Raw genomic sequence first — 20,726 nt, 5'->3', positions numbered from 1 at the left:
ATGGGGCCTCTGAGGCAAAAATGATCTGACCTGCAAGAATGGAGGTAAACCAGGTGCTGCGTGACACTCTAACCGCGGTGGGAAAACAGCCTCGTTTCGTTGACTCTGAAAGTTATCCATAGCAGATTTTATCGCCAGCAACGCATGATGATCATAAATCCGAAGGGAGATGACGCCAGAAAAAACTGTCACAAAAAGACTTGCAGGAAGGAACTAAGAATGCTGAATGGTTTATAAAGGTTTTAGAGTAATAAGCTTGTCTTTAAGCGATGTCTATTTCAGGGATGTATTTGTTGTATTTGAGCAGGACAACACAAAACCACATACTGCAGCTATTACAACAGCATGAGTTTGTTGGAGAAGCATCTGGGTGCTGAGATGGCCTGCCTGCAGTCCAGCGCATTTTGTTGTGCGTCCTGATTGGCTGTAGACCATTGTCCATCAATCTCGTGCCGTGTCTCCTGTACAGTAAAGAATGCTTTCAGCTTGTGCGTTCTAATTCACATAAATCTTCGATCACCAGCAGTGTGACTCTGAAGTGCTGTACTGCATGTTTTCTCCCCAACAAACACAACAATGTCGACGAAACATTTTGCAACCGCGGGTGCCTTTAGTTTCATTCTATAATACTGGACTTATTTTTCTACAAAGGTTTGAAAAATAAGTCCAAGAGAGAAAAGTGTGAAAATGTTCATGTATAAAGTGTATATTGAGCGGTTTTACAGCCTTAAAACATCTATAAAAATTGTAAAAAATAAAGTTGGCTACTTCGCAGATTTCACCTAAAAAAAAGACATACTATTACTTCTACTTTTGGTTAGAAAAAAAGTAAAAATTTGGCTCATTAGACTTTTAAGAAAACTTGAATTCAATCTAATTTAACACTGAGTGGATGTTTATTCACTGAGCAGTTTCCTACTGTTTTTTTTTTTTAACTCAATACGTTGGCTCAGCTTGACTCATTTTTTAATGTTATGGTTTGTAGAAGGTTTACCGGCCTCAACAGACTTTTTTTTTACACTTACAGTTTTGAGGTAAATGTTGCTAATACATCTGCAAACATCGTGTCAGTCTTTCTGCTTTATTTTTTTTTCCTAAAAATGTAACACTGCTCAAATAAACAACTGGGTAGATGAAACATCTGACTTCATGTGACGATGTGACACAGGAAGTGAGGTAGTTTTTGAAATTATCACTCGCAATGTCTGAAATTTAATGCAACTACTTGATTTGACATTAATGGACAGCAGAGATGTCCTTCAGTGTGGTGTACTTGATAAATGTAGTTACTGAAGTGTCAGTATTTAATATTTCCTCAACCCTTTACTTTCTGTTTGGGTCAAATTTGACCTTTTCTGACATTTTACAGCAGTCTGAACAACACATCACCCCCACCCTCAAATCTCCATGGGCATCCACTAAAGTCACACACTACTTACAAGATACTTTTTTTTCACTTACAAATCCCTCAGTGCCCTGGTCCCTCAGTTCTTGTCAGACCTGCTGCACCCACACACAGTCTCAATTGCCATGGATGTATTCTTTTCTCTCTCACACCTCCATACTTTCATGGACAGAGCATTCATTGTGGTGGCCCCCACCCTCTGGAATTCCTGAGCTTCACAACAACGCCCCATTATCATTGTTTTTTTTTGTTTGTTTTTTTGTTACTCCTCCCAAAAAGTAATCTCATTACTTTACTGATTACTTATTTTCAAATTAGTTACTTTGTGACTTAGTTACTTTTTAAAAACATGATTTACAACCTGAATAATAGGTATAGACTAGGAATAGGATAGTAAGAATAAGATAATAATATAATAAGATAATAAAATAAGATAAAATAAAATAAGATAAGATAAGATAATAAGAATAGGTGATAAAGCAATAGATCTTTCAGTCCAATTTTACTTTCTGCCTAATCCATCATATAAAGTATAATCAAATGAAAAAACTGTATTTTAAAAATTTGTTTTATTAATTCTAATCTTTTAACTTTATGCATCAAGCAAAAATTAAATTACATAAAACATTTTCTGACTGGAAGAAATTTGTTTAACATTTAAACCTATTTTCGACATTTAAACCTATTTTTTTTCCCGCACATAAAATAAAATAGGTTTTTTTCTGTTTACACTCAGTCTTTCCAATAGATGCAAGTAAAACACAGCAAATAAATAAAATCAAAGACTCAGCGGTCCTGTTGCTCTATTTTCACCTGTAAAGCAGGAGTGGGGCAGGCGGAGGTTTACCCTGGTGCTGCCTGGTGCAGGTGTGCTGCGGCGGTCAGTGGAAGGATCTGGCAGTTTCTCTGTGAATTTCACATTCCCGTGGCAGCATACTCGGTGCTTGCTTGGAAGTTTGGGGTTGTTTTTTGCTGTAAAAATAAGTTTTCTTCAAACAGCGGACGTTAATGTTTTTGTAACTTTTTATGGACTCAAACTCAAAGTAAGGTCAGTACTTCTACGCTTCAAACGCTGCATGCTCATACTCTCTCCTGCACTTGATATATTATCCATTTTTGATCTGCACACAGCTGTTGCCATGAACGTCGCACGTGCTTACGTCATTGTCATGAGACACTCTCGCAAAAAATAATGCAGTAATGCAGCATGCTTATAGGAAAGTAACAGTAATCTAATTACCTTTTTTCCAATAGTGACTTTACTCGTTACTTGAAAAAAGTAATCGGATTACAGTAACACGTTACTTGTAATACATTACTGCCCATCTCTGATTAGCACTGAGATCATTTCATCTGTGGAAATCTCACACTGGAGAGTGACATCATCTCCGAGCTTCGCCTACATATTCTGCTGTAGAGCTGAAGAAAGCATTGCAAAGCTGTCACGGCCAGGCGGATCAGCTGCACGCTGATCAGCTCTCTCTGTTTCTCTCTCTCTTCCTCTCTCTCTCTGCTTCTCTCTCGCCGGGGCGGAACTCACTGTGGGTTCACGCCCTCGGCCCACGCCCTCGGGAGATGAGACACCTGGGTCTCATTATGATGGTCAGCATTTAAGCCAGGAGGTGACTGCTGTTCGTCGCTGGATCGTTGTCTACCACGCGTTAGTGAAGCCAAGCTACAGCAAGTTAGTTAAGAGTGTTTTCCTGTGTGCGTCGTACTTACCCTGTCTCCCTGTCTACAGAGCTCCCTGGATTTTCCCCCCGTGTGATTCCCGTGTGGCAGTGTCGGAGTGTGAGCCTGTGATCGTGTGAGTGGATATTCTGAAGAATGCGTGCTTTCCCCTGGACTTCCCTGGAGACCCCTTCTCCCCTCACTCAGCTGTATATAGCACCCCCCCGCACATTCTTGTATATACACCTGGTGCATTGTAAATAAACCCTTTCTGTGAGCATCAGAATCGGAGTCCTGCGCTTGAGTCCTCCTCCAAACCGTAACAATAACGATCCAGCCATCATGGACTCAGCGGACTCAAACCCCACCCAGCAACCCGTCCTCACCCCGGAGGCAATTCTGGAACACCACGAACACATGCTTTGGCACATAAATCAACAACTGGCTGCACTCACTCAAGTCCTCGCTCAACATCTACCGTCGGTAAGCCCATCCTCACCTCCTCCGTCTGTTTCTCCTCAGCTATCGGCCCCGAATCCATCTGCAGCCGCTCCACCTGTTCACCCCGCACCGGCTGCCACTGAACCTCCAGAGCAATCGTTACCGGCGCCGGAGCCCTTCTCGGGTGAGTTCGATAAATGTGGTGGATTTTTGACTCAGATCACGCTACAATTCCGTCAGTTACGAAGAACGTATGAGACAGACGGGGCCAAAATCGCCTTTATGGTTCAACTGTTACGTGGGCAGGCATTAAACTGGGCGCAAGCCGTTTTAAGAACAGCCCCTGAGATTTCTTACGAGGACTTCCTCACCAAATTTAAAAGTGTTTTTGAAAGGGGCACCGGAGCGGAGGCGGCCGCCCACAGACTGTTAAATTTGAAGCAGGGGAGGCGGAGTATGGCGGATTTTTCGGTCGAATTCTGGACCTTGGCCGAAGAGACTGGGTGGGGGCAGTCGGCATTGATAAGTACTCTCTTGAATAATGTTTGTGATGAGTTAAAGAGAGAATTGATGATGAGGGATGTTCCTAAAACCCTGTCTGATGTGATTACACTATGTGTGAAAATAGATGAGCACCTATGGGCGCGCCGGGGAACCGGAAACTACATTTCCCAGCGGCCCCCGGGGCGCATGGAGACGACGTCAGGTGGAGGCGCGCTTAGCGGCAGTCACGCATCGGACAGCATGGAGGAAGGTGAACAGCCCATGCAACTGGGCCGCTCCAGACTGTCGCCCGAGGAGCGGTATCGTCACTGGAGAGCCGGTGAGTGCTTTTATTGTGGCCGCAGGGGCCATATTGCCATGGATTGCCCGGCTCGGCCAAAAGACAGCGCCTGCCGGTAGTGAGGAGTGTACGGGTGGGCGAGGTCACCTGTTCTCAGTCTCCTCCTCGTCTCATGATTGCAGCTAAGCTAACGGTTCGTCTCAAGACTCATTCTCTCGACGCTCTGATCAATTCCGGGGCAGAACAGAATTTTATTGATGCCTCGCTGGCGCTCAAATTAGGTTTTATCACGGAGCCTCTGTCTCATTCACTCCAAGTCACAGCCCTTAGTGGCCAGCGTCTTCCAGACATTACTCATGTCACAGAACCGGTTTCCCTGACTCTTTCTGGCAATCATGTTGAAACCATACAGTTGTATGTCTTTAAAGCCCCGCTCACACCACTAGTCTTAGGTTATCCCTGGCTATGTCTACATAACCCTGTGATTGATTGGAGGAAGGAAAGCATTTCGGGGTGGGGGGAGGAGTGTCACATGTCCTGTTTAAAAGCCGCCACCCCCGCCATGAGCCTACCACCCAGTAAAACTGTTTCAGAACTGCCTGATCTGTCCTCCATACCATCTGTTTATCATGACCTGGCGCAAGTGTTTTGTAAAGATAAGGCTCGCTCCCTTCCTCCTCACCGGCCGTATGATTGTGGGATTGACCTCCTCCCAGGCGCGCCACTCCCGACCAGTAGGTTGTACAGCCTGTCTCGACCGGAGCGGGAAAGCATGGAAAAATACATTAATGAGTCACTTGCCGCTGGTCTCATTCGCCCCTCGTCCTCACCTGTTGCCGCTGGTTTCTTTTTTGTCACCAAGAAAGATAAGAGTCTACGGCCCTGTATTGACTATCGCGGCCTCAACTCCGTCACAGTTAAAAACAAGTATCCCCTCCCTCTGCTGAGTTCCGCATTTGAGCTTCTCCAGGGTGCCACCATTTTCACAAAGTTGGACCTGCACAACGCCTACCATCTGGTGAGGATTAGGGAGGGAGACGAGTGGAAGACGGCTTTCAATACTCACCTGGGCCATTTCGAATATCTTGTAATGCCTTTCGGTCTCACCAGTGCTCCAGCTGTGTTTCAGGTTCTCGTGAACGACGTGCTCCGAGATTTCATCGACCATTTCGTTTTCGTCTACTTGGACGACATCCTCATCTTCTCCCGCTCCGTCGCCGACCACCAACGCCATGTCAGGCAAGTCCTCCAGCGTCTCCTCAAAAATCGTCTCTTTGTTAAAGGGGAGAAGTGTGAGTTTCATGTCTCCACTGTTGCCTTCCTGGGCCACGTCATTGATCATGGTAACCTCAAGACTGATCCCGCAAAAGTTCAAGCCGTGGTTGACTGGCCGACTCCTTCCAACCGTAGACAGCTTCAAAGCTTCCTGGGGTTCGCAAACTTTTATCGTCACTTTGTTCGCGACTACAGTAAACTTGCCCTGCCTCTGACCCGTCTTACTTCTCCCAAGGTTCCCTTCTGCTGGGATGAGCTGGCTCAACGAGCGTTTGCCCATCTGAAGGACCGCTTTGCCTCGGCGCCCATTCTTGTCCAACCCGATCTCGACCTGCAGTTCATTGTGGAGGTGGACGCCTCGGACGCTGGAGTGGGGGCGGTACTTTCCCAGCGGCAAGGAGGTAAGCTGCACCCCTGTGCCTACTTTTCACGCCGTCTCTCCTCCACAGAGAGCAACTATGATGTGGGAGATCGAGAGCTACTAGCCATCAAGCTAGCCCTGGAGGAGTGGCGCCATTGGCTTGAGGGCGCTGCCCAGCCGTTTGTGGTCTGGACCGATCATAAGAACCTGGAGTACATTCGATCGGCTAAACGCCTCAACGCCAGGCAAGCCAGGTGGGCCCTGTTTTTTACTAGATTTCAGTTCACGATCACTTACAGACCCGGTTCCCGTAATGTCAAGCCAGACGCCCTCTCACGCCAATTCGCCGCCTCCGAAGACGCAGCTCGGGACTCTCCCATTCTACCGCCCACCTGTGTAATCGGGGCTCTGACCTGGGAGATCGAGTCGGCCATTCGAGAAGCTCAACGGACAGAACCAGACCCCGGAACGGGACCTCCAGGGTTGCTCTTCGTCCCCTCCTCAGTAAGGTCACGAGTGTTACATTGGGCTCATACGGCCAGATTCACCTGCCACCCGGGGGTCCATCGCACTATTGCCTTCCTTCAACGTTTCGCCTGGTGGCCTTCCCTTGCCAAAGACATCCGCGAGTATGTTTCCACATGCTCGACCTGCGCTCAAAACAAGAGCGTCCATCAACCACCCTCTGGCCTCCTCCAACCTCTGCTGACTCCGAGTCGTCCCTGGTTGCACATCGCCGTTGACTTCATCACTGGTCTGCCCGTCTCGTCAGGTAACGCTGTCATTCTCACCATTGTGGACCGTTTCTCCAAAGCTGCTCATTTTGTCGCCCTCCCTAAGCTCCCCACTGCTCTAGAGACCGCCCGGCTGCTAACTAACCACGTTTTTCGCCTCCATGGAATCCCCGCGGACATTGTGTCAGACAGAGGACCGCAGTTTACATCACGTGTTTGGAAGGAGTTCTGCAGTGCCCTCGGAGCTCAGGTCAGTCTCTCCTCTGGTTTCCACCCACAGACCAATGGCCAAACGGAGCGTGCCAACCAGGAGCTCGAAGCGGCTCTCCGGTGCCTGGTATCCACTAACCAGTCAACTTGGAGCGAGCAACTGTCATGGATTGAGTATGCTCATAACAGTCTTACCTCCTCTGCCACCGGTGTGTCCCCTTTCGAGGCGTCCTTGGGCTATCAACCGCCACTTTTCCCAGCCGTCGAAGGTGAGCACTTTGTTCCCTCTGTCCAACAGCATCTTCGGAGGTGTCGGCGTGCCTGGAGAGCGACTCGGGCCGCCCTTCTCCGCACAGTGGAACGCAATAAGCGCCTGGTGGATCGCCACCGGACCCCTGCCCCCACCTACGCACCTGGACAAAAGGTTTGGCTGTCCACCAGATTCGTCCCACTCAGGTCTGAATCCAAGAAACTGTCTCCCACTTTCATTGGTCCCTTTGAAGTCAACTCTGTGATTAACCCTGTCTCTGTCCGTCTTACGGTGTGTTCACACCGAACGCGATAGGCGCGAGCGAAAACGCCCCAAACGCCCCTAATTTGACGCGTGCACATTCGCACCTCAACGCGTGTCCAAGAAAAATCCATCGCGCGTCAAAATATGCAATTTTGACGCGCATGAACCGGAAATGTGGGAGGGATGTGGGAGGAAGTTGTGCCAGACAGTATCTTTGCTAGATGGCAGCTGTCGAGCTAGCGTTTGAAGAGAGAGTCTCCCTCCTCTATTTACTGTGGAGAGCAGAGCAGCGGCGTTAAGGACATCCTCGCCGTACCTGGGTCCATCAGGTCCTCCAGAGGCGTGAGCAGTTTGGTGAGTTTCACCACTTGCTCGAGGAGCTGCGCCTGGATGACGGCCGATTTCAGCGATATCACCGTCTTTCACTCGCCCAGTTTGAGGACCTGCTGTCCCGCGTCGGTCCCAGAATCGCCCGCCTAGACACCAACTACAGGCGCTCAATCCCACCTGCAGCGCGCCTGTCCATCTGGCTGAGGTTAGTAAAAGTGTTTAATACGGTAGTCCTTTATTGATACCTGTGCTAATATGCTAAACTATTGTTTATACACTGCTAACATGGCTGTGGTATGCTAACAGTGAATGCCGTTGGTGTTTACTGATAGCAAACTGTGGTATGGAGACGACTGTTTATAATATTTCTAGTGATACTCGACAGTTCTCATCAAGTCCCGATTTAATTCAATTTTTGCTATGTTATCAGTGTTAGCAATGATAGCATGGCTGTGGTGTCTATCAATGTATGCTCTCAGTGTTTGCTGATATCAAACTGTGGTATGAGGACCACTGTTGGTAATCTTTGTAGTGATACTCACTCCTTTTTTTTTATAACTGAGAGCTAGATAAAATTGTGAACAGTTTGGTTCATCTTTAGTTATATGGTTCTATCTAGCATATTCTATCTTGATAAGCTATGTCTTATCACAGGTTAATTTTTCAAAAATATTAACAATGATTTAAGCAAGGAAAGGGCTACATGTCAACATACAACTCTTTATTTCTATTAATGTCTTACTTCATTCCTACCTGATTGACATGTCTAGGAATTATGAGTGATTGGCTCACTGTAGGGGTAAAAGTTGTTACCAATCAAATTATGATATGGTAAAGTTAAAACAAAACACAACTGACTGTTTTATATTATATCTAATATATATTATGTAATTATCCTGATAATTACAAAATGTTTTATGTAAGATTTATGTTTTGTAATTTAAATCTGACATCACAAAAGTATTTTGGAATTTGAATAATGTATTTTGTAACTGCAGTACACATAATACTAATTTTGAACAATTTTGTCCAGGTCCCTTGCCACCGGGCACTCCTTCAGGACCATCGCGTTCAGTTTCAGAGTCGGTGTGTCCACAGTGTGCCAGATCACCCCCCAGGTAGCGACGGCCATCTGGGACTGTCTAGTGGACGACTTCATGGCTGTGCCTTCACCTGGAGACTGGCGGTCCATCACAGAGGGATTCCAGGAGCGCTGGAACTTCCCTCTCTGCTGTGGAGCTCTGGATGGGAAGCACGTCCAGACAAAGACACCCCATATATCACATAGGAGACACACACATTGATATACACCAAATATTTATTTCATTTCTTTTTTTGTGATGCCCAAATTTATGCACCTGCTTGATTTTGTTTAAACAATTATTGCACACTTTTTGTAAATACAGTAAACTTCTTTTCACTTCTCAAATATCACTGTGTGTGTCTCCTGTATGATATATTTAACTGACATTTTTTATTGTAACAACCAACGATTTATACAGGAAAATAATGGCTATTAACAAGGTTGCCCAAACTTTTGCATCCCACTGTATTTGTATATTTTGTCATTAGTATAATATGAAATAAATTCTACATGTGCCAAGTCGTGTGCCAACATTTGCTGTGTAGTAGAACTGAGACATTAGTCATTATAAAAATTTATTTGAAATAATATTAAAATTCTCAAACAGAAAAACATTGAACATAAATATATAAAATATAAGTATTTTTAGAGAGACAGGAATAAAAGGACCCAGCTGCTCTCCAGAGCAGGAACAAGGCTGAGGAGGAAATGCTCCATTGGAGACTGGCGTGGCCTCTTCAGGGACACCAGGATGGCCAGCTCCACCGCCGATGGACCGTCCTGGGACCAGTCCCTCATCTGCCTCGGAGCTGTCCTCCTCTCTGGGCCTGTAAAACAGCACAAAACACAAAGAAATGAGAAGGCTGCTACTAGATTTTAATTTCAACATTGAAAAAAACAACAACAAAAAAAAAAAGGATATAATCAGATTAGTTGTAGATATTTAGTAAAGGTGATCACAAGGGAATCCCACCGAGTAAAAAGCTATCAGTGCTGCTGTACATCTGATGCTACAATTGCATACCTGTGGGTGCAGCAGCAGTAGCTCAGGGACTGGGGAGCAAGGAGAAGCAACAGGGGATGGCTCTGCTGCAGAATCAGCTGGTTCTGTCAAGACAATATTAAATGTGAACAGGTTGAATACAATAATCATAGAGAAAGTATATACAGTGGTCCCTCATTTATTGCAGCAGGGGTTGTCAGAATAACTAGCCCCTCGCCACGCACTTTATACACTTTTTTCCCCACACACATGAACATTAGTCACAGTTCTCACAAGTTGATTCTCAAAGTGCAAACCTTTGTAGATTGCAAAACCTAAAAGTATTATGCCGTGTTTTGTCTTCATCTGCCTGCCACTTTCGTGCGGCTTTTTCCCTCGCGGTGCAAGCGTCTATTTCCGAATGAGGGTCATAGTTATGGGTGTTTTTGTGCTGTTTTATCTATTGGACGTGATGGTTATAAAAACAAAACATGATAAATTTGACAAGCGCAGGAGACACGACACGGAGGAGATTTGTCAATCAGGCTGCAGAATGCAATGCTGTACTGTGCAAAACAAAAAAAAACAAAAAAATCAGCGAAAAAGCGAGGCAGTGACGGATGAGCGGGACCACTGTGTGCTGTTTATTAATAAACAAAATATATTCCTATATGACAACATGCATAAAAGCAGAACGGTATTTGTACATCAGTGGGAAAATAGCGGTGGCTTGCTAGCTTTTGTGCGGCTTCCCCGGGTCAGTGAAAAATATAAAAAGAGAAATGAATGAACTTACCAGGTTGCCCGATCTCTTCACATATCTTCGTCCAAGCTCGGTCCTTTATATTCCTGTCTCGATACACAAAGCAGCTGGTGTCGTACAGCTCCGAGTTGTTTGCTACGGCGTTGATTAGCCTTCCCTCCACTGAAGAATGAAGGGCTTTGGTTTGATCTGCCCCTTTGACCTGGTTACAGTCACGTCACCAGGATCCTGATTGGTTGACGCGCGCGATTTGACGCTGGAGTTCAAATTTTTCCAACTCGAGGTAGAGGCGAAACACGCGTATGCACAAAATGCAACACAAAAACTCACGCGCGTGGTTTTTTCCACGAGTCAAACGCGCCAGACGCGGTACACTGACGCGCGTTTCACGCGTTTTGGCGTTTTCGCGACGCAAATCTGCCTCCGAATTTTCGCCGGACGCGCAATCGCGTGTCATCGCGCTCTTTCCATTGACTTTACATGTAAACCTGACGCTCTGGCCGCCTCTATCGCGTTCGGTGTGAACACACCGTTAAACTGCCCCGGAATATGAAAATCCATAACACCTTTCACGTGTCACAAGTGAAGCCGTGCCTCTCTAGTCCTCTGTGCCCTCCTTCCAGGCCCCCTCCACCCGCCCGGGTCATTGATGGCCACCCGGCTTTCACCATTTCATGGATCATGGATGTCCGGCGCCGGGGGCACGGTCTGCGGTATCTCGTGGATTGGGAGGGCTACGGGATGGAGGAGCGTTCTTGGATCCCGCGGACGGCCCTTCTGGATCGGGGTATGGTGCGGGCGTTCCATGCGGCTCACCCTGACAAGCCTGGGAGTCGCCGGGAGGCTCCCGTCGGGGGGGGGGTACTGTCACGGCCAGGCGGATCAGCTGCACGCTGATCAGCTCTCTCTGTTCCTCTCGCTCTCTTCCTCTCTCTCTCCGCTTCTCTCTCGCCGGGGCGGAACTCACTGTGGGTTCACGCCCTCGGCCCACGCCCTCGGGAGATGAGACACCTGGGTCTCATTATGATGGTCAGCATTTAAGCCAGGAGGTGACTGCTGTTCGTCGCTGGATCGTTGTCTACCACGCGTTAGTGAAGCCAAGCTACAGCAAGTTAGTTAAGAGTGTTTTCCTGTGTGCGTCGTACTTACCCTGTCTCCCTGTCTACAGAGCTCCCTGGATTTTCCCCCCGTGTGATTCCCGTGTAAGCCTGTGATCGTGTGAGTGGATACTCTGAAGAACGCGTGCTTTCCCCTGGACTTCCCTGGAGACCCCTTCTCCCCTCACTCAGCTGTATATAGCACCCCCCGCACATTCTTGTATATACACCTGGTGCATTGTAAATAAACCCTTTCTGTGAGCATCAGAATCGGAGTCCTGCGCTTGAGTCCTCCTCCAAACCGTAACAAAAGCATTTTTAATGCATGAAACTGACATTAAAACATGACATTTAACATTTTTAAACAAACCACAGTTGACCAAACAAAGTTTGAAGGAAAATTTCACCGCATCAGGCGTAAAAACATCTCCTCTTTCTGCATTTAGATCCGCAACCACACCAGGCTCTCTGTGCATGACTAAAAAAGTTCACTTTATGTTGATTAAAAAAAGCAAAACAAAGCCAAATTTAGTAATGCCAACATATTAAAAGAACAATGTTTGTCTCTTATATATAATACATCTGTATATACACTGTCAAAGATACTTGTCTTTGAGTGAACATTTAAGGTGATAGTACATATAAATAACTGCAACTTGAATCTTTACTGAAGCTCAGTATTTGACACAGAGTTCATGTTCACTGCTGTAATAACTAATAATGATTAATATAATAACTATAATATTGGCCATATTATATTTACATTATCAAAGTAAGATGACTTTAGTCTCATGAACAACATTAGCTAATTGTTATTTACTAGCTAATCTTAAAATGACTGTTCAGTACAGAAATGAAGCCCAACTATCATGTTTTACAGTCCTGTGGTCTCAGCCTCAGATACTTATCAAATCACACAGAGCTCATGTAAAAACAAACAAACAAACAAATGAACAAAAGATTTTCTCCTTAATTTCTGTTAAACAATGATGTATGAAACGTTTCCGGCTGTTAGTATCATGGTTGCTAGGCAACCTGGGGATGGAGGTTAGACCGTCCCATTTCACAAGCACACTTCCGGCCTTCTCGGTCTTTGAGGACATGGCCCACGTAGATCGCGAAGGCCACATGCTCCAAGGCTGCAGACCCTGAATTGGGATAAAGGCATAATCTCATAAAGGTAACTTCTTACTACAGCAAGTCCGTTGACTTGTTTAACAATAAAAGGCTAGGTAATAAACGCAGCGGAACTGTTTGTACAAAAGCTTTCGTACCAATTTGTAACAGATACCTGAAGATCTGTGTGTAGATTGCTGTAACTTTGAAAGAGGACATAGCTTGTAGCTACTTTCAGCTGCTCAAAAATAAAACTAATTATGTTTAGTTAGTCATCAGTCTCAGTTAATGTGAACTTTTTTCCTTCTTAGCTGATGCGCATGTTCTCTTGTTATCCAAAAATAATCAAAGCACTTCAAATATCAACACAACAGCTTTAACTTTTTCTTTGCAAGTTTTGTTCAAACTTGAATCTGGACTCTCACTTTGAGCGGAAGTGAAGTGCGACCCATCAGCACTGCAGCTGTACTGCAAACACTTCAGTTTATTCAGGATTCTTTGGCTGTGCTGGTTATTCTGATGTCACATTCACTGAGCTGTAGATTGATGCTTTAACACTTTCAAGCCTCCAGGTGGCAGCAGAGCAGCTTGAGTGACAACTAGGATCATCATCGAAGACACAAATATTCAAACATCATCAACATAAAATCTGTCACACACTATCTAGACGTCTTTTTTTTAACTGAGGAAGAGGAAAAAAAGATGATTTGTTCTGTTTCTGTTACTGCAGATAAACAGAGAGAGTGCAGGAGAAAGTTTAATCGTGCAGAGTATGTATCATTACAGGTCACCTCAGCGTGAACATAAAGCAGCTGACACAGAGTGGATTCAGAGCTCATGAAGTTCATGAACTTTCAGTAAAATGACATTTTAAAATGAAACACAAAATTAAATACAAATCAAAGAATTTTTATTTTGTTAATTAATGTTAATTAATATTTTGTGGTTTCAATACAAAAGCGAAATGTCTCTAAATGATCTTTATATAGTCAGAGGTCGGTTACTGTGTTGTGTAAAGATATTCTTTGTTTGTCAGTTGTAGCAATTCTCAAGTCAGCATGAAACTTTCATAATCACAGTTTCTTAATGTGGAAAGAACCTTATGGCTCCAGCTTTTTAGTTTTCTAATCACTAAACCTCATTTTCAGTTTTACAGCAGTGAGCAGCGTGTGTGAGATCTGCCACTGAAATTAAAACTTTATTTTCTTTGTATGTTTTCATTTCAGGTGTTGAGGAAGATTTTCAAGGTTTTCGCTCTCTCTTTTTCTTTTCTGTCCCCTGTTCTTGTCTGCTGTGGTTGTAATAACTCAAAATAAAAAAAAAATCCTAATAAAGTTTTAATAAATTATAACTATCAAGTGGACCATTGTAGCAAATGCCATAATGGTCCACTTGGGAATGTAAACCATTGGGCATTTTTAGCCTTCAGCAATCCTGAATGCTACACTTTCGGAAAGGACAGGAAAAAATTTATTAATTAAATAATACATTTAAATTAAGAAAATTCACACAATTCCAAGAAAAATAGCACCAAAAATACAAATTCCAGCCTTTTTCCGTCCACTGCTGTTACCTGAGCATCATCAGTTGGCTTGTTTGAGGTGAGCATAATGAAAACATGTTGCTTCTGTCTCATGTGTTCAGTAACTTCCTGTATTAATATGAGGACGTTGAGACTAAGGTTCTGTTCAGTTTTCTGCTTGCAGAGCTGATACAACTCCTTTAATCCCACATCAACCTTCAAACAAATCTGTTTTTACCTTTAACATAAACCTGTGTGGAGGTTTGAATTCATGTTTAGCCACTGAGTATTTTTTTTCAATCTAATGCCACATCACCAATATGCAAACCACGGACTGGATCTGCACCCAGATCTATTACCGATCACTCTGCGGACCTTTTCTCATACATACAGTTCTTATTCCCATATATTTTAATCTGGCCGAAGATGGCACAGATCACTCGCGTGCATTATAGGTTATCCCACACGATGCTGCTCACCCAATCAAATTATTTACGCAGAGCGTGTGCGAGAACAGAAACAGAAAGTTCAAAGAAGGCGGGGAAACAGTGCAAAGGGCTGAAGCTCAGATGCTCACTGTGGGAAATGAAGTTAAAGAGGAAAAGGAGAAACTCAAACTACACATTTTTAAAAGCTCAGTTTTTTTAATTAATAAAAAATCTTTGCTATTTAACTCAGCAACTTGAAATGTATCCTGAGTTTAACTCTTTTCAGCTTCAAGGCCAGCGGCACATCTTCAGTAATCATTTTATCATTAAAACTGTTCCTTTTTAATCCTGAGGTCTGGATCATCGTTGGTGATGACTTCTGACCCAGAATCAGTCATTTCCTTTACTTTGTCTAAACCTATTTTTAGCATTTAAAAAAATCCAGTTTTAAATTTAAAACTGGATTTTTTTTTTTTTGATTTTTTTTTTAAGGTTAATGTTATCTAGACAACTGGCAAAGTTGTGTTTGTCTTCTCTGCAGACAACTTGAGTGCTTTTTTCTTTTTCTATTTTTTTCCCCCTCTAAATACTGTCAAATTGCTCAACCGAAACAGCGAGGTTCTTTTAGTTTTGATTACTTGATAAATGTACTAAAAGGAATTGATATTGCAAGAATGTAAATATCAGCGTTTGAAGTTTCTTTAAAAAAAAGAAACTTTAACATTTCAGACCAGTAGCTTCCTGATTAGGAGGCACAGCTAGTTTTTTGTTTCTTATGATTTTAAGGAGCAGCACAAACAAAAGAAATGCAGGAACAACAATGATGACGATGATGATGGCAGTAACTCCAGCAAACATAAGGACAGGCGGATTTCCAGCCTGTTGCATGTCATACATGTTTCCACTTCCATCTTCTCTTTCCACGATGTGTCTCTCATGCATATTTTCATGCGTTTCACCTGCAGACGAAAAATCAGCTGTCAGAGAAGAAGCCTTCACACACCGAAGAAGCAGCGAACCAACAGCTGTGTGTGTGTGTGTGTGTGTGTGTGTGTTCTTGTCTAGCTATCTTTGTGAGGAACGAAATCTGCATTCTGCTATACTTGTGAGAACCAGCAGTCACTTGTGAGGACACGCAACCCGGTCCTCACATTTTTGAAGGCATTTAAAGCCATTTTTGAGGCTCAAAACATGGTTTTAGTGTCAGGGTTACAATTAGGTTATGGTTAGGTTTAGGGTAAGGGTTAGGGTTAGGCATTCATTTTTAATGGTTAGGGTTAGGGTAAGGGGCTAGGGAAACCATTATGTCAATGAGGGTCCTCACTAAGATAGCTGAACGGGGTTGTGTGTGTGTGTATGTGTGTGTGTGTGCAGGTAAAAGTTCATAAAAATCAGTTTGAGAAAGGTTTAGTAAAGTGTGGAAACATTTAAATGAGATTTTTAAGTTAGATAAATTCTTGGCTGCTGACGGTCCACAGACACACTGTTAGCCTCTGTATTAGCAGCATGCTACGACTTCACCTTTCATACTCAAACTAGGAGTGAGCAGTGGGACTGTGGATGAATTTAATCTTATTCATTATGTATATTTTAACGTGATAAGTGGAGAACATTTTAACTGACTTGTAAATGAGACAATGTTGTTTTTTTGTGGGTGACAAACTCACCTGTGACTGTGAGGTTGATGAAGTGACTGATCTTAGTGTGAACTCTTTTACTTCTCCCAGGGTTCCTCACTGCTACGTGACACTCATACATCCCAGTGTCATTAAACGTGACGTTCTTCAGGATCAGAGAAACGTCTCCATCCTTCATCTCCGGGTCCCTCAGCTTCACTCGGCCATGAAAAGATGAATGTTGGTAGTTTTCATAGGAGCGTTTGTTCCTGTAGAAGTAGACGTAGCCGTCTGTGTTCAGGTCAGCTCTGCTCCACTTCAGCACTGAGATCCTTTCATCTGTGGTAATCTGACAATGGAGAGTGACGTCATCTCCAAGCTTCGCCTGCAAACCCAGCTGTAGCGCTGAAGACAAAAATCATCAGTTTTTATCTCCGCTTAATGCGTCTATGTTTATTTTTATTATTTCATTTTTATCTCTGTTTAATGCATGGAACTGATGATAAAACTGCACATTTGACATTTGCATCTGCTGTGCTGATCCCTAAAGGGAGCAGCCAAAAGAAGAAGTGTGATAGAAATTTAAAAATGTTATCTTGAGGTGCATTAACCCCTTCAAACCAGCAAGATATACACAAACACTTTGATGAATCAATGATTATTATAACCACAGTCACCATATCAGGCTTCCAGTATATGACAAAAATAATTTAATGACATTAAAGTCTAATATAGTTAAAAAAAATTGTCATCAGTCAGCTTGATTTTTTGTTTATTGTTGGTAAATAAATTACACTCAAATTAAGAGTAAAGGGGAGTGAAGAGAGAGTCTGCATCCGTAAGATAACATGGACGCAGAAAAGGAAGAGAAAGTGAAAGCTACAGACGCTGCTGGGACAGCTGATAATGTATGAAGCGAGTGTGACAAAGATACAAATGAATATTTGAACTAATTAAGAGAAAAAGACGTGTGACAAATTAACATGCTTATTTAATCAGTCATTTCATGTGATCATAAGCAATGAACATTACTGGAAATTATAGGATTTCTTACTGTCTGTTGGAGGCAAACATCTAAACCTTCACAAACAAAACCATTAACTGGGCACCAATTAATTTCTCATGTGAATTAAATGGAGCTCAGCTAGCATAAACATTGTTCACTTTTTCAGTTTTTGGTTTGTGAAGAAATTTTAAAAATGTAAGTTCGTTTGACTAACCTGCAGAAATAGATGCTAGAGGCAAAAACAGGAGCAATCTTACAGCAGCCATCTGTGAGCGGAGGGTGGAGAGGGGACTAGCAGCAGCCTGATAGTGAGACAGAGAGGAAAGCCTACATCAACACCAAGCCTTTTATATAGCGGGGGACTGGTCCTAATCTTATCGCTGAAACTGCAGCTGCCACAACACGAATAAGAAATGTTCATTTAACATTTTAGGATATGTATAACCAATCATTTTAACCTTAGAACACTATCACTGGGGCATTTTCACCCGAGCAAATATATTCACACGATTTTCAATATGTTGCATTTGTCTGAGTGTCATGGGTCCTTGCGTAGCTTCAGCACTGTCTTTGATGTCTTTGAAGGCTGTTTCCCCAAAGCCCGCTTTTTCCTACAGGCATCTGTTTGGGTGATTTTCACCCAGCAATAGTGATAGAGGGTAAAGTAGGTTTTGAGTGGATTCCACTGAGTGTATAAAATCAGGCGATTTTGATGCATTTCAAGGGTGAACACATTAAGGCTCACCATATTTACTGTCCCTTGTCAACTACAGTTGTCATCCTGTCGCAGGCTTAGCGTCTAGCTAATGAGTAAGACACAGGTCAGTTTGTTTAACTTGCGTCTTCTATGGCATGATCAACTCAGAGTCCTGACCTGTAGTGTGCTCGACATCCCTACCACTGGCACTCTTGCAGGTAAGTCAGGACCAGTGGCAGCAGAAAGCAGTAGTCCCTTAGTGAGGTGTGCTAATGCCCTGCAGGCTAGGATGGGAAGTGTGTCCACACCATTACTACCCTGCGTGTACTGACTGCATGTAAGGAATAGGTAGTAAGAGTGTTATCCTTTTTTAGTGCAGTGGTTATGAATAAATATCACAAAGTGGTGATTTATGAAGTGGTCATTTTTACCCACTCAAAAATATTTTTTGTTTCTCTCTCCTTCAGCTGTTCGCGTGTTGAGGAGACTGTGTTTTCCCCAGGGAAGTCTCAAATGTCCCAGGAATGGGTGGACTAAAGACCAACTTTCCAGTGTCATTATTATTTTGTTTAGGAATTTTTTGTTCTTGAATTCCAAATTTTTCAGTAATTTTGAAGATTTTTTTTTTTGGTTTTTGTTTAGGGTCCTTCCATAACACTTTTTTTTTTTCATTTTGTTAGACATGGCACAGTTGAAAATAACAGAAGACCACTCTAATTTGTCATGTGTTGTCATATTTTGATATATTTTGATGATAAGTGCTTTTTTGGGGGTATATTATATCACATAAAAATCGCCCGGCGTTAGTGATAGTATTACTATTTATAGCGATAGTGTTCTAGGGTTAAATCAGTGACACCTGGGCCTGTTTCACATAGATCCAGGGACAGGGGAAAGTCATTTCCACGTTTCCTTCAGCCAGCGTTAGGGCTGGGCCATATCATACCATTCACGGTAATACCAGTATAATGTTAGGCAGTGATACGAAAATGAAATTTTTCTATAGAATATGGGTAAAACACGCATGCCCAGTGCCTTTGTTTTTGTTTTTGTTTTCACACACTGCTGAGTTTGTCCTGGTGGATCATCAGGGGTGCAAAGCCTCACAGATGATGTGCAGCAGTGGGTCCCTCAGTCTGTCCTCACTCTGGACACTTGCAGTTGTCACACATGGAAATCAAATGTGTGATAAGCTGCAGGATTCAAACACAAGTGTAACTTATAAATACATGTTCATACTTTTATTTCACAATCAGAGAGAAAGAAAAAGAGAGAGAGTGCAGGACAGACAGACAGGTGACAGTATCAGGTGTATAGACTGCTACAAAACAGCACAAGAGAAGGAGGATTTAGTGTTTGTGTTATTACGAGTGCTAAACAAGAAGATAAGATAAGATAAGATAAGATAAGATAAGATAACCTTTATTAGTCCCACACGTGGGAAATTTGTGGGAAGAGTTCCCAGATGGTGCAGTGGACACATGTGTGACTCCTGTGATTAAAGCATCTTTCTTTCAGCTTAACGAGTGAACCGTCAGCTCGTTCAAACACACGTTAAAGTCCGTTTGGCTCGACACCACCGAACAGAGGCAGCAATATAACATAGCTAACATTAACAGTGCAGTGAATCCTGCTTGTGCCGTCATATTCAGGACTGCAAACCGAGCAGCATCACTGACTTTCAGCTTGTTGTGTTTGTGGATATATGACTGACTTTAATTATCCATAAAATCATCACATTCTCTGTAAGATTAAGGTCGATTATTGGACGGCGTATATTTTAAAGTAAAGGCTTTAAAACCAAGTTAGTACAAACATTGCTAATGTCACATAACTTTGCCGACATGTGGCCAACAGTAATGTTTTAATGTTCTTCATTATTAAACATTCGCACATAAATAAGTGACATCATATTCAGTACTTACTTTTGAAACGTCTTGATGCATTCTCAATCATCCAGGAAAGTAAATCTCCAAAAGTTGAATCTGTTCATCTGGACGTAGCGTTTTGTGGGAGAAACGTTTCGTCACTCATCCAAGTGACTTCTTCAGTCTCAGCTGACTGCAGGTTTCCCCAAACCTTATAAACAGTACATTTGCATAATGACTGAAACCAGCCCACTGAAGGAACAATGGGCTGTGAGGTCAGTTCCTTAATCATAATTATGCAAATTCCAATGACCATTGATCAACAATCACTGACCAAAACCCACTGATCAAAGAACACTGATCAATGGCCATGAGTACCATTCACAGAGAGTTGGGGAATGGCTGCAATCACAGCATTGTAAGATGGCGAAAGATGTACCCTTAGGCCCCCTCCTCGATTCAGAGATGGTCTTTCCCTTTTCACGTAAATGGCCTCCTTGACTCCGCGCTCAAACCAGCGTCCCTCCCTGTCCAGGATGTGTACATCCTCATCCTTGAAAGAGTGTCCACTGGCCTGTAGGTGTAAATAGACTGCAGAGTCCTGGCCTGATGAGGTTGCTCTTCTGTGTTGTGCCATCCGCTTCGCCAGAGGATGTTTGGTTTCCCCGATGTATAAATCCTGGCAATCCTCCTGGCACTTAACAGCGTACACTATGTTACTCTGTTTGTGTTGGGGGACCCGATCCTTGGGGTGGACCAGTTTTTGGCGCAGCGTGTTTTGGGGTTTAAAAGCCACAGAGACCCGGTGTTTAGAAAAAATGT

At 43.4% G+C, this 20,726-nt stretch overlaps 1 protein-coding gene across 1 annotated transcript; it reads right to left on the bottom strand.

Annotated features, from left to right (window-relative positions):
• Positions 1–13,908: 13,908 nt before the first annotated feature.
• LOC116309589 (sodium channel subunit beta-3-like) lies at positions 13,909–17,695 on the bottom strand. Its single transcript, XM_031726253.2, has 3 exons — positions 17,554–17,695; positions 16,385–16,738; positions 13,909–15,676 (listed from the first exon to the last, which is right to left on the bottom strand). The coding sequence occupies exons 1-3, from the start codon at positions 17,603–17,605 to the stop codon at positions 15,435–15,437; spliced, it is 648 nt and encodes a 215-aa protein (XP_031582113.1). The 5' UTR covers positions 17,606–17,695; the 3' UTR covers positions 13,909–15,434.
• Between the last annotated feature and the right edge of the window lie 3,031 nt (positions 17,696–20,726).

This window comes from Oreochromis aureus, linkage group 3 (genome assembly GCF_013358895.1).
Source record: "Oreochromis aureus strain Israel breed Guangdong linkage group 3, ZZ_aureus, whole genome shotgun sequence".
Classification (NCBI taxonomy): Eukaryota; Metazoa; Chordata; class Actinopteri; order Cichliformes; family Cichlidae; genus Oreochromis; species Oreochromis aureus.
Note: the sequence above shows the minus strand (reverse complement) of the source record. Positions and strands in the feature narration are given on the sequence as shown.

Coding starts and splice junctions, on each gene's coding strand:
- LOC116309589 (XM_031726253.2), bottom strand. CDS start 17,605: ATGGCTGCTGTAAGATTGCTCCTGTTTTTGCCTCTAGCATCTATTTCT. Junction 16,739..17,553: donor TCTAGCATCTATTTCTGCAG/GTTAGTCAAACG, acceptor TTTTGTCTTCAG/CGCTACAGCTGGGTTTGCAG. Junction 15,677..16,384: donor CATCAACCTCACAGTCACAG/GTGAGTTTGTCA, acceptor TTTCGTCTGCAG/GTGAAACGCATGAAAATATG.